This window comes from Curcuma longa, chromosome 20 (genome assembly GCF_044706935.1).
Source record: "Curcuma longa cultivar G26 ecotype Majalengka, Jawa Barat chromosome 20, ITB_CL_G26_1.1, whole genome shotgun sequence".
NCBI classification, from domain to species: domain Eukaryota; kingdom Viridiplantae; phylum Streptophyta; class Magnoliopsida; order Zingiberales; family Zingiberaceae; genus Curcuma; species Curcuma longa.
Window position 1 is genome coordinate 7497150 of NC_133880.1, and position 13741 is coordinate 7510890.

The following is a 13741-nucleotide window of genomic DNA, read 5'->3' on the forward strand; positions in this document are numbered from 1 at the left end:
ATTTTGGTCATTAATCATATTAAATTGGCTTTTGAGGAAAGAATTGGTGCCTTGAGGGGTAAGGACAAGAACATATTAATCTATCAAAAGTATTTATTATTTTATATTTATTGTTCATTTATCCTATTATTATAAGATATTATTTATCTTATACTTAGATGATTTAAATAAAAAAATAGTAGTAGATAAAAATATAATAAGTTGATGTGGTGGTCAGAGCCTTAAGCTATTTTAAGAGTGTTAATTTGTAAATACTAATACTAAATCTAGTAGAATGTGTATTCCAATTTGCTAAATAAATTTTACATTTATTGATAAAAAATGATATGGTTTGAATTTGTTCTAATTTTTGTAAATTTATTTTGGATGTGAATCTTTTGATTGAAGGGTACGTTTAATTAATTGGACATAAAATTCATTCATGTGAGATACCATATAAGATCTACGTAAGTTTGATTCAGTTGATCATGCTTAAAAACACTATTTTACAAAAAGAATTTAAATATGTTTTAAAATCATACTAAATTAGATAAAACTGTTGAAGGCATTTTAAAAAAGAAACAACAAATGATTAGACCACAAGTAAATGATCACTTTTTAATTTTATACAATTACTCAAAATATTTCTGAAACACTTTCAGACATTTGGAGGAATATGAAATATTGAAGGTCTCTTGTCATACCGGTTTGGATTCCCGTTTCGCTCTCTATAATATCGTCGTTATATTTACTTATCTCCTCCGTCGCCAGTCCTCTGTGGCTTCGCGCCGCCTCTATGTGATCGCAAAGTTGATAAGCCGAGCGCAATCATCGTATCGAAGTGGACCGGAGATGGTCCCGGAGGCTGTGGCGGACGTGTGCTTGGATCTGAAGCACCGATGATGAAGTGAAGAGGCTAGGGGCGATTCAATAGAGGTCCTAGACAAATTTTTTTAAAATAATTATTATTATTTTAAAAAAAAATCTTTTTTATTCAGACTTGAGATCGACATTGGTGAGTTTAATTTTTTCTAAAATAAATTAAAATATTAAATTTAAAAATAAAATTTTTATATAAAATTAAATTTTCTAGCTTTTTGATATGCAAAATTATTAATTAAATTTTCATATTCAAGTTTTAATAATAATTTTTTTTCAATTGATAATATTGGACTTTATTAATTTTAATTTTAAAAAATTTCTTTCCGCTGAAGTTACACTAACAGTTATGGTAAGTAATATTCTATAAGTTATCCATACATTAGGAAAAGAATTTAATTTGACAAGAAAATGAGGAAGGTGATACCTTTAGGTCTTAAGATCACTAAAAAAATTTGTAACAAAGACTTTTTACTGATCCCTTTCCTTGCACCTCTTGTGATGATCTCAGAAATGTTTTGAGGAGAGAAAACAAGTTATCAAATAAGTAAAATGTTTGAAGTTGAGCAAAATAGGTTGTTAGGTTAATAAGGAAAAGGAAGGAGAGGAATATAAAAAATTTGTAATTAGAGTTTTAAAGATTAAATAATATTAAATATATTGGAATTATACCAAATCTTTATAAAATTCAATGATCATGCAAAATCTTTCCAAAATTCAATAAAAATATTTTAATAATTTTTTATTTATATATATATATATATATATATATATATATATATATATATATATATATATATATATATATATAGAATTGCTATTCTGGGCGACGGCACTGTGCGCGACCCCTAGCGCCCCCCGACCCCGCACGTTTTCGGCGGCTCATCGCCGTCCGGTCACCGCCGGCAGCCATCGCATTGGAAGCGCAACTCGACGGCGCACACACCGGCATCGGATTCCGGCCGGATTGGGCCGGATCCGGCCGAAACAAGGCAACAGTGCCTGGCGCCACTGTCGGCCGGAATTCGGCCGGATTCGAATCGGGGCCGGAGTCCGGCCGCGGACGCGCCCGACGCCGGCGCGTCGACCGGCGGCCGATTCCGGCCGAATCGGGGCCGGACTCCGGCCACCTCCGGACCGCCTGCGAGTTGCGGTTCCAACGGGCCCGTCCGGCGGCCGACGGTGGCGGACGTGTGCTTGGATCTGAAGCACCGATGATGAAGTGAAGAGCCTTCTGCGAATAGCAAATCTGTATATATATATATATATATATATATATATATGAATATTTGAACTGCATATGCCTTCTAGGCTTTTCTTCCCTGGCCTCTGTGTTCTTCATCACTTGGTTAAATTAAATGTTCTTGCTCCATAATTTCAGAAGTATGGGATGCACTCTCGTAGGGTTACTAATGCCTCAGCTACCCCAAATCAATCATCTTCTGGTCTTTCACGAGGGCTAGATCCCTCAGGAGCAACACACTAGTTCGTGACAGTGTTTCACAGTTTATCATTCTACTTTCCAACTAATAAAATTTTGCTTCCATGCAACTGCATAATCTTATCATTCTAAATCCGTCACTGTTCCAGGCATATTTTGATTAGTTTGGGATCGTTCTTAGCTTTCAGTCTACAGACATAAAAAAGCTCAACACTGCAGTTAGTTTTCAAAAAAAAATCAATGTAGTTTCAGTTTAAACATTACACTGGTTGATCTATCTCATGCTTATGATTTAAGATTTAAGACTTAGAATATAATATTTAGGTTAAACAAAATGACAATAGAAAAAGAATGTTTCGATATATTGTATACCTCGTGAGCATCATGTGTATATATATTTTTTTAGAGTTTAAGATTTAAGTTAAAGAAAATTACAGAAAAAAAATATACATGATGATCACAGGGTGTGCAATATAAGATATTCAACATATCATTCCTTGACATAGGTTTTGATATGTTGTATACTTTATGCTGCACATCCCGTGAGTACCATGTATATTTTTTCTTTCTTTTTTTTAGAGTGTAGGATTTTAGATTTAGAGTTTAAGATTTAGGATTTAATATTTAAATTAATTAAAGGAAATGATAAAATTATTTTTTTAATATGTTACGTATTTTATATTGCATACTCGGTGAGCATTATGTGATGTGATTAAAAGAATTTAAGATTTAAAATTTAGGATAGATAAAAAGAAAAAAAATATTCTAAAATGTGTAGTATATTATTCCTCCCCATATATAAAATGTGTCATTTGGTAGCGCCAAATTTACGAGAGGATAAATCAACAAAACTTTTGCTTGTTCACAATATTTAGGCCCATTTAGCCCACAACAAGTTTAGGTGGGCTCAACGTTGCCCTAAATTAAGCCCATGTATTTATTTGTAATATGTTCGGGCCACTGATAAAATGCCTCGACTCACCTCTCACTTCGCGAAGTGGAGCCGCACGAATGATGGCGCGGTGGTGGAGAGGCGGCGCAGGGTTTATCCGGGCGGTGTCACCGCCGCTCTGGCAGCGGACTGCAGCCTCCGAATACCACCGGACTATCCAGACGGTGCCGAGGGAGCATACTGGGGGACGTTACAACGCCATGCAGCTCGCTGCAGGCCGGATCCCCGCGACGATCATCACCCGCCGCGAAGGCGGACGCGAAATCACAAACTTGCAGCGCCTGACAGCAGACGCAAAGCAAATCCGTGAGTTCCTCAAGCAGTCACCGTACTTTTGCTCCACTCCCGTCAAGCTCCAAATCCGCGCTGGGCCCAGCTCTGTTGCTGTCCTTCAATCCGGCACTGCTTTACCCCTCCAGGCACGGACTCGAAAATGCTAAAATCTTATTTATGGCCTCTTTTTTCTTAGCTTTTCATTTTTAGATTGAGATCCTGATGGGCGTTTAATTGTAGGTCAAGAAAAAGAAGACGGGGCAAATAATAGGCTTGGTGTTGCAATGGGCAGAGAAAGGCTCGGTGTTGAACGTTGACGTGCCTGTGATCTTCAAGGGAGAGGATGTCTGCCCTGGATTGAAAAAAGGTTTGAGCTTTGTCTAGTAAATTTCGGATTTTTCAAGTCAATTTTATGCTCTTAGCTGTTCTTTATTTGATATTTCTTGATGGAGAGACAACGGAGGGGTTTTCAACTCCTTGACAATACTTACTCTTCTTTATGCCACAAACCTCCGTTGTCTCTCCCAGAATTGGCAGATTCTTCGCAAGTCCAATAATCATCCCACATCATGGAATCTTCTTTGGCTTCAAATTCTCATTTTTCTTTATTCTCTTACTATCTATTATTTTAGGCTGTTGCTTCCACAGACAAGTTCTGCCTTCTTTTTCTTCCTTCTTCTTTGCCATTTTCAAATTTGTTATCCTAGATTTATAGTTCTTGATTAAATTTGGCTTTGATCTAGATTTGTACCATCCCCTTTGATTCTTGTGTCATCTTCCTATCCCTTAGTCCTAAGATCTTGTTGACAGCACCTGACCCTTTTCTTCTATTTCCCATGTGTTGTTGTAAGCACCGCCTCAGGGAGAGGCCCACTTGAGAGATATATTGCCAAGGGTCTCATCTCAATTCTGGTCTTTTTGTGTGTTGCATTTGCACCGCTTGTGCTAGTGAGACTTGAATAAAGAAAATATCTTGTTCTCAATTTGTTGCTTCCAACAAAGGATCGAGCTATGATATCTATCTCCAGTGGACTTGAATACATAAAATATGATCTTCTCAATTTGTTACTCACAGAAAAGGATTGAGTTTGCTATCCATCTCTATGAAAACTGAACAAAGAAAATTTTCCAGTCTCAGTTTGCTATTTCTAGCAAGCTGGTTAGTTATGTTATCCATCTTTCCTAATTCCTAGATCCCTTGCATGCTTTCCTTTTCCTCAATTATTACATTTTTCTAAATGCACCAAAGCCTCCTTTTGAGAGATTTATGCATGAGATCTCTCTTTATCCATGTTTCACTTCGTTCTTTTCCTTTTTTCGCTGTTTCTCTTTGTCTTTGTGCTTATTATGGTCAAAAACATTCATGTTGTGTGCTGATCTGAGGTCAAAGGGATAGTTTGCTTTATACTCCATTAACTCCCTAAAGTTTTTGGTTTGCGTAAGTGATTAATTTGTTTTCATTTTGTATCTTAGTCTACATTTTTTATTTTTAAATTGACCATGGAGAATATATATGTTGAGAGTTGTTAGAGGTTAGGGGTGGATCAAAATAGCAACATATCCAAACTAAACTGAAAACTAAACCAAATTTAACTCAAAAAATTGGTTTTTCTTTGGTTTCAGGTCAGCTTTCAGGGATTTAATATTTTTCATTTTGCATTTGGATTGTGTTTTTTGATTTTATATAACCTGAAAATATCCAACCCTTAATGTTAGTGGAGGTGAGTAGCTATGACTTGTGTCTATTCCTTTTCAATGCACAATTGGTAGTTCTACTATTGTGCTTATATATAGTTCTTATGAATTATGGAGCTTGCATTCAATTGCATAATAGTTCTTATCATTATAATTTTCTTATATAACTTAATATACTTCTGTTGCTAGATTCTTTTTTTGTACGATTTATTCTTTTAAGCATCACACTGCATATATATTTTCTTAAGTTTTGGTGGAATTAGTATAAAACATTCAAAAATCCTCAAAGTCTCAAAAATTAAAAATTCCCAAATCCAAACTGAGTTTAACTAAAAATTTGGTTTTAGATTCTTAATTTCTTTTTGTATGGATCTGGGTGAAGGGGAGTCTTGACACAATGGTAAAGTTATTACTGTGTACGAGTTTGAGTCGCAGAAACAACTTTTTGCAATACAAAATAAGATTGCTTACAATAGACCCTTCCTTGGGACCCCGTATTGACGGGAGTTTTGTGTACCAGACTACCCTTTAGGGATGGATCTGGGTATAATTTTTTTTTATAATTGAATCAAACTGGGCTTGGTCGGATTTTTATAAAAAAACTGCCCCCATCCATGCCTACCTGTATTACAGGTATTATATTGATAGGGTTATTAGTGAATTTAATCTCACAATAATATTTGATGCTTAGGCTTACTATGAGTCCTTTGTAATGTATTTATCCCTTTACAATGCAATCGTAGTCGACTGAATTGGCATCAATATCAGTATCAGCTTTGGTTGGTTAGAAATCCTAAGTATCGACTATATCAGTTAGTGTTTGATCAGTGTGTATGAGATCAAAATTGATAATAATAACTGTCCATTTAATAAATATTACAAATGTTATATCATTTGATCAAACAAACCTCAATTTACTTTCCTTTTTATATTAAAATAAAAAATGATAATTTTTTACACCATTTTTATGTTAATTTTCAATGTAATTCATAAATCAGAAAATCTATTATCTCATGCAAAGAATTTGAATGTTTTTTCCCAGCAATTTTAAACAATGATGAATACCTAGTCTGCTTGAAACTTGATGTTATATCTTTGTATGGCACTGTTCAAGGATGACAACTGCAAAAATCTGTCCTCCAAGCTGTGTTGATATATGTGCATTGTATACTGTTACCAGATGCTAAGCATGCTTCGACTGTTTTAGTGATGGCTGCAGCAGGTCAACCCCTTCATTCATAAGGTTGTCCTTACTGAGGTTCTATCTAGGAACACCTGGGACAATGAAGTTCATTGGGTTAGAATGGGGGATAGAAGCATAGGATCATTAGATCTTATAATTTTACATTTTTAAAATATATATGTATATGTGTGTATGTGTGTGTGTGTATTTGAATTTTAGATTTCACCGTATCTATATATTTATCTATGTACATATATTAACTTTTTTAATATATATATTATATATATATATATATATATTATATATATATATATATAATATATATATTAAAAAAGTTAATATATGTACATAGATAAATATATAGATACGGTGAAATCTAAAATTCAAATACACACACACACATACACACATATATAATATTAACTTTCAATACACATATATTAACTTTTAATATACATAATAATATATTAACTTTCAATATATATTGTTATTATGAATATTTTAAAAGTGTATTATTTTAATATCATAAAGCTTATTAATTATATTTGAAAATAAATGAATGATGTAGTATGATTATAAGGGGTTCTAAATCTAAATAAAAAAATTATTGCAGCATTATAAATATTTTTTTATTTGTCTTTTATAAGATAAATGATAATGGCATAGATTTTTTTTCCTAGTTGGAAGTTTAAAAGGCTACTTATAGGACTTAAATTTTTTAAAAATAATATGGTATGAAAAAGATGTATATATTTTCCATTAAAGGTCAAATATTCTTCTTGAAAGTAAGTTTATTTTATTAAGTCATAATTATGCAAATCAATATTCTACCTAGGAGCAGTGAGGAATCACAGGATCGAATCGTAGGATTATGAGATCATAGCTTAATCAAGATTTTACTTCAAATTAGGATCATATGTGCTAATTTGAATTGTAGGATTGTAAAATCCTAACATCTAATTGCAAACTTGACAATGGAAGCATAAATTTCAGAGTTTAACAACACAATTTACTCATCCTTTTTTGTTGAAATTTTAACCTAAGTCTTGTTACGCCCCGGGAGACGGCTTTCCGAGAAATTTCGACAGCATCTCCCCTGTAACAATTGACTTTCCCTGAATACATACACATATATAAGGCCCACACGGCCAATCCATAACAGGCTATGGATTTATACAAGTAAAATAGAAATAAATGTGACCCACACGGCCACTCAACACATCCTAAAACTATAGTATCACAACCACGCATGTATATCAAATCCGTCCAGAAATTCGATAAACAACTCGAAATGGAAAACAAAAATATCGGATCAGCGGAAAACCAAGTACTCAAAAGGAAAAACACATCCAAAAGTCTAACATGTCCAAATACACGTAAACTGTAAAGTAAATAAACCAAAACATGGTTCGGGACTAGCAGTGCAGCTCTCCAGACGGCATCAACCTGAAATAGCATACAGGTAAACGGGATGAGTTCCAAAAGAAACTCAGCGGGTATCTAGCAGATATGTGTATAAAAGCTATCAACAGTAATAACATGCTGTACAGTCTACTGGAAGGTAAATAAGGTAGAAAACTGAATAACAGTAGATCTGTACATACCAGAGTCCGATAAACAATAGTAAGGTGAAAGGAAATCCCCAAACCAACACATAGGTATCCTGTGCATGCATGTCATCCAAGTGCATCAAACAAGTGCAGCAATCACAAACAAATGCAATAGTGCAGTATGCACATGGTGCAATGCATGTCCTGGTCACCCCTGACGCCAGTCGGATCAGTCACCCCTCTAGTGGCGAGGTCGCGTGGGAGCCAAAACCCGTCAGAGTACTCATCCACAGTGGTGAAGTCGTCGAGTGGGTAGGGCTGTGACCTCTGTGCACTCTGCCGTCACTGCTCCTGCGTGACCGAGTGGACAGGATGTCCTCGAGGTGTACACCTATCCTGGTACCCAAATCATAAGTGGGCGAGCAAGCTCTCATCTCCTGGTCACAATGACAGAGGAGGGATCCCTGTATGCTACCACGCTACGAAACCACTATCCTGGGTGGCCTAGCGGAGCTCCTGTCAGGGCAAGTATGCACCAACCTAAAGGTTCCACTAACCCATGAGTGGAGTGTGTGTGTAAATCATATACGAGTGACGGGCTCACACTGTGCTACAACTATAATAGGAGCGACTCGACTAAAATAGGAACAGGAGCAGATGATCACAAGGCATGCAATTACACACACCCTTTGGTTGGTAGCCCGCATGTAACTGACGCCGGACTCAACAACAATGGAATCCCGCACGTCAGTTATGCAATATATGCAAGCATGATGTATGACACTAGTCCATGCAGCATATATCCAAATGCATATCCATCAGTATGATCCATGCACCACCTATCCATCTACAAGTCCATGTCATATGCTCCCATAATCAGAATGATATAAGGTATCATGTCTAGTATAAACACCGATACAGAGCAAGATAAATCCAACTAAAGCATATGAACAGGTATCAGGTGGTATCAAAATCAACAGGTATCAGATAACAAACATGGCAAAGGTATCAGATGATATCAAGATAATGACTACTGATATCCACAATATGAATAAGTATCTGATACTATCGAATAGCAATAAAGACTGATAAAAGCAGATCAACATAGCATGTGAAATAAATAGAACAATAAGCATAAATTACTGATAGCTAGCAAATTACACATATCGTAAAGACCTATCTATAAAGGATAAGTCAAGGTACCCGCCTGCCAAGATAGTGTGCGTCTAACCGTAGGGAAATCCGCTATCCTACAACCAATCTAATAATCGAATCAATGTCCTGAATCAATGGACTGTACATAAATAATTAGCCATATATATACTAATCAACTCAAAAGGAAACCCTAACTAAGTCTACCCACCTAATCTATACTAATAACAACCTAAATCATAATACATGAATGCATCGCGTAACAGATCTGATCTAAGCCATGCATAAACCACAATTCATCCCAAAATAACAGCTAAGGTTGAGTTTACCTGCTGTTGCCTCTATTCCTCCTTCTCTAGCTTTAATCCAAGAATTAAATTCCAACCTGTCAGTAATCCCTCAATTTAGCAATATAATTAACCAATCCCACTAAATCACTAATACCTCTTACACAACCAAAGCCTGTCCTCTGCCTTGACCTCCCTTCCTTCTTAGACGGTTGAAACCCCAAACTGTTAATACTACCGATGCCCCAATCCCAGCAGCAAAGCAACGGCGGCGTCAGCAGGGTACACATCCGGCGACAGCAGTGAAGGAAGCCAACCGACGTCCTAGATCAAGCTAGAAGGAACACCTCCGACGGCTCCGGCTACCAACGAACAGAACCAACAGAAAAGCATCAACAGCCGGCGGTATTGTAAGGGCAGCGTCGGCTCGAAATCGGCAAAACCAGGAAACTAGGTCTCAGGTGGAAGACTCTCACCGGCGGCGGCAGCATAAGGAGCTCGCGATCGGAGCAATCCCGCAGCGTCGGGTCGGCGGCAGCAGCAGCTCGCGGAGGACGGCGCTGTGGTTCCGGCGATGAACGAAAACCGAGACACTCGAGCAAGACAGCCGCCGGCGACGACCTGCGAGGAGCTCTGTCGGTGTCCTGGATCGGGTACGGAAGCTCGGCGAAGAAGATCGCAGAAGAAGCTCGGCTGCGTGAAGGAGGAGAGGCGTCTGCGGCGTCGCGCGTGAGGAAGACTTTAAGGGGTTACTGTTTAACCTAACCCATCCTAATCGATCGAGCCAACCCAATCCAGTCGAACTCAACCCGAACTCAAGTTAAACCGTCCGATCCTGACTGAACCCAAACCACAATCGGACCGGACACAAGGTGAACCGGTTTATCTTTGGTTCACCCGGTTCGGTGACCAAACGACCTCCGATTTGGTCCAAACAAGTTTCGTTTGGTTCGTCTTCGTGAGACGAATCTGTTCGTATTTATTTTGAAATTTTTCGGTATCTTACACAATCAAACTGTACTCGTCATATCATGCAAGCTAGATAAGTTGAACAAATATTTTATGTAGGGTATATAATCATTGTGAAACTATTCATCATCTATTCCTTGCAATATTCTTACAAATCAAACATAAGAATTAATATTTATTTTATTCGTGAACTAAATAAAGCATACTTATTCCTATTGTTTCCTTGTTTATTTGATTTTTTAGAAATAGCTATTCCATCCCATGAACCAAAACACAGGATTTTAATGCTCGTTGTCAAGTTCTAATGACATACTTCAACAATTTCCATCAGGCCTGCATTGGTGGTCTTAGTTGAACATGTATGGTTTGACTATTCCATTCCTTGTCTAGTCCTTTCCATGAAGCAAATGCACCATTAAATTGCTAGTTGTCAAAGTTGAGTGAAACTCTGACCCTTTTTTTTTATCTGGCATGTGCTGGAAGTTTTATTGGGACACATATGGCAGCATGTCAAAATTTAAGATGATTAGCCATAGTCTGTTCTATAATTTTATTGGCATGGAATTAATTAGGCTTATATTAAATCTATTGTCATACCTGTAATTCCTTGTTTTTCTTGGGAAACAATAGGATATGACAATGGACCTTTAATATTGCATATGTAGTTATATCCTATTTTTCTAAAGAAACGGTAGGCAGGATTGGACCCCACATTAAAACCAAAACAATTTAATTCGTGGAATCAAGGATCTCATCTAACATTCCAGGAACTCAAAGTGTTTGGAAGAGAATGCAATGATAGTATTTCTTACTATTGTTCCCAAGGCACATGTCAAAAAAAATGACAACATTACCCCTTGAACAGACCATCAAATTTATCCTTTTGGTCTTGTTTTGAACTTTTAAATGTGTAGCTGAAGAACTTGGGTGTTTCTCAGCTGTTTTCAGCTTCTAACATAGAGTGACAGTAAACATACTATTGGACCACAAGATTTAACCGGAATGATGTCTAGTGATCTTTCAAAATATATTTATATTGGTAAAGTCTGAACTGTTTTGTGTAGTGCTTTTTCATTATGCTACTCAGCTGCCAATTTCTAATATTACAGTCATTAATTTTGCATAAACAGGTGGTTATCTTCTCAAGAAGAGAACCAGTCTTGAATACCTCTGTCCTTCAGAACACATCCCTCAAAAAATTGAGGTGGACCTATCAAAACTGGATATTGGAGACAAAGTTCTAGCGCGTCATGTTGTACCCCACCCTTCGCTGAAGTTGCGGAGGAAAGTTGACTACCACAAGCCAATCTGTAAGATTTTAGCAGTGGAGCCAAATGACCCAAAAACTAGGCTTGGAAGGAAGGAGACCAAAACAAATGACCCAAAAACCAAGCTTGGAAGAAAGGAGACCAAACAAATGACCCAAAAGCCAAACTTGGAAGAAAGGACACCAAAACTAATGACCGAAAAGCCAAACTTGGAAAAAAGGAGACTAAAACGGCAGGAGGTGAAGCCGAATTAATATGCTCAGATCCTTAGATCTTGTGGGAAATCGTACTTGTTTATGATATAAGCACTGTGTCTACAGATCTCGGATCTATTCATTTAATTTGTAGTATGAAAACTTGTTTTCTACTACGGAATGTTCCCTCGGGTTGATATGATTCAAGACTAACATTAGTGAGCTTGAATTTCTTGTGATGGAAGAAATGAAATCTTCCTTTTGCTGAGTTTTACAAATTTTTTTATCGGTAAGAACTCAATCTTTGTTGTTGCTTGTTGAATCTTCTGTTTTTAATCCAAATTTGGTAGATTTATTCTAATAAATGTAGAATATAGTTGTTATATCTACCTGTTCATCACTGTTGTTAGCTGGAGTGATAATTTCAAATCAGTTTCTTGTAGATCAATCACGGTTTAAAATCGATGGTTTGATATTCTTAAAATGTGGATCCTTACTCTTAATTGTCTAAGATAAATAGACTGTAAAAATAAGTTTAATAGAAAAGTAGAATAATCTTTTTAAAAAATTAAGATAAATATATTAAAAAATTAATTTTATTATAGAATAATTTATATGATAATTTAAAATAAATAGATTTAAAAATTAATTTTAATAGAAAAATAAAATAATTAATTAATATTGAATTAGATGATAAATATTGTTAAAATATTATAAATATTATTAAATAAAAATTATAATAAAAAATTAAAATAAAATTTAAAATTTTTAATGAACTGCCATTTGAATCATTGATTCAAATCAATAGCTGAATTGGAGGTTGAACCACCAGTTCGTTGGTTTATTAGGGCCTAACCCATAACTAGCCCGTCTAAGGGTTGGGCACGTTGAACCAGATCAATGAGTAATCGGCCTGTTGACTCAATTAGGAGTTCCAGTTGGATCCAGGTCAGAGTTGGATCTAATTTCATGCTTAATAATCATTTTTATATAAAAAGACGGATGGAAAAATCAAAAAAAATTGATAATCCCAGTAGCCATATCTCTGGGGGTGGTCTTCACGGTCCCACGGAAGTTTCCCACCGACCACCAGGGTAAATCGGGAAGCGCATACGGCTGCCAATCCAGATGCCCAGCATTCTTTGATTGCGTTACTTACCTGTCGAGATGTCCCGCAAAGCATAGCATCCAATCACTTTTGATTTGTCGGAACTTCATCATTGTCTGACATCATATCAATCTTGACCTATCAGGACTCACGGCTCATGCCAACACCCTGTTGGACTTCTGTGTAGGATCGAGTTACAATATTAGAGCGGGGAGGGGTGAATACTGCTTCGTCACTTTTTCACTTGTACGAAAACTTACATAAATCAAAGTACGAAAATAATAAGTGCAGTGGAAATAAGAGAAAGAAATACTTTTATTTACTTGGTTCATAGTCACAGACGGCTACTCCAAGGCCCATGATCCTTGATCATTTTCAATGGGCAATCCATTATTAAACTCCCCTCTTACGAGAAGGAGTTTTCGCTTTACAAAATAGGTTAGGAACGGTAAACCTTTACCGTCCTAATGATTTAAGTACAAAAGTGAAATAACAATGTTACCGACTAGGAAAATAGAAGTGAGGCGTAGAAGTCGATGCAACTCCTTAGCATTACGACGACGTACTAGATGAGTTGTTCGCGTGCAGAAAGTTATCGTAGTAGTGTATGAATTGTGTATTAGGGTTGTTGTAATACAATCAAAGTCTCACATTGAAAATACATGGAAAAGATCATGAGTTTATAAGATGAAAAATATCTCCATTGGTATGAGACCTTTTGGGTTGAGCCCAAAAATAAAATTATGAGGACTTAGGCCCAAAGTGGACAATATCATACCATTATAGAGATATTTTAATTCCATCAGTACTA

General features: G+C 36.3%; 1 protein-coding gene across 1 annotated transcript; it reads left to right on the forward strand.

Moving 5' to 3' along the window:
* The first annotated feature begins 3306 nt into the window (after window positions 1-3306).
* Window positions 3307-12211, forward strand: LOC141813764 (uncharacterized). Its single transcript, XM_074701747.1, has 3 exons — window positions 3307-3670; window positions 3765-3891; window positions 11491-12211. The coding sequence occupies exons 1-3, from the start codon at window positions 3311-3313 to the stop codon at window positions 11880-11882; spliced, it is 879 nt and encodes a 292-aa protein (XP_074557848.1). The 5' UTR covers window positions 3307-3310; the 3' UTR covers window positions 11883-12211.
* The last annotated feature ends 1530 nt before the right edge of the window (window positions 12212-13741 follow it).

Excerpts from the sequence above, each read along its gene's own strand:
- LOC141813764 (XM_074701747.1), top strand. The coding sequence starts at position 3,311 with ATGATGGCGCGGTGGTGGAGAGGCGGCGCAGGGTTTATCCGGGCGGTG. Across the intron at positions 3,671-3,764 it reads GCACTGCTTTACCCCTCCAG|GTCAAGAAAAAGAAGACGGG; the intron begins GCACGGACTCGA and ends GTTTAATTGTAG. Across the intron at positions 3,892-11,490 it reads CTGCCCTGGATTGAAAAAAG|GTGGTTATCTTCTCAAGAAG; the intron begins GTTTGAGCTTTG and ends TTGCATAAACAG.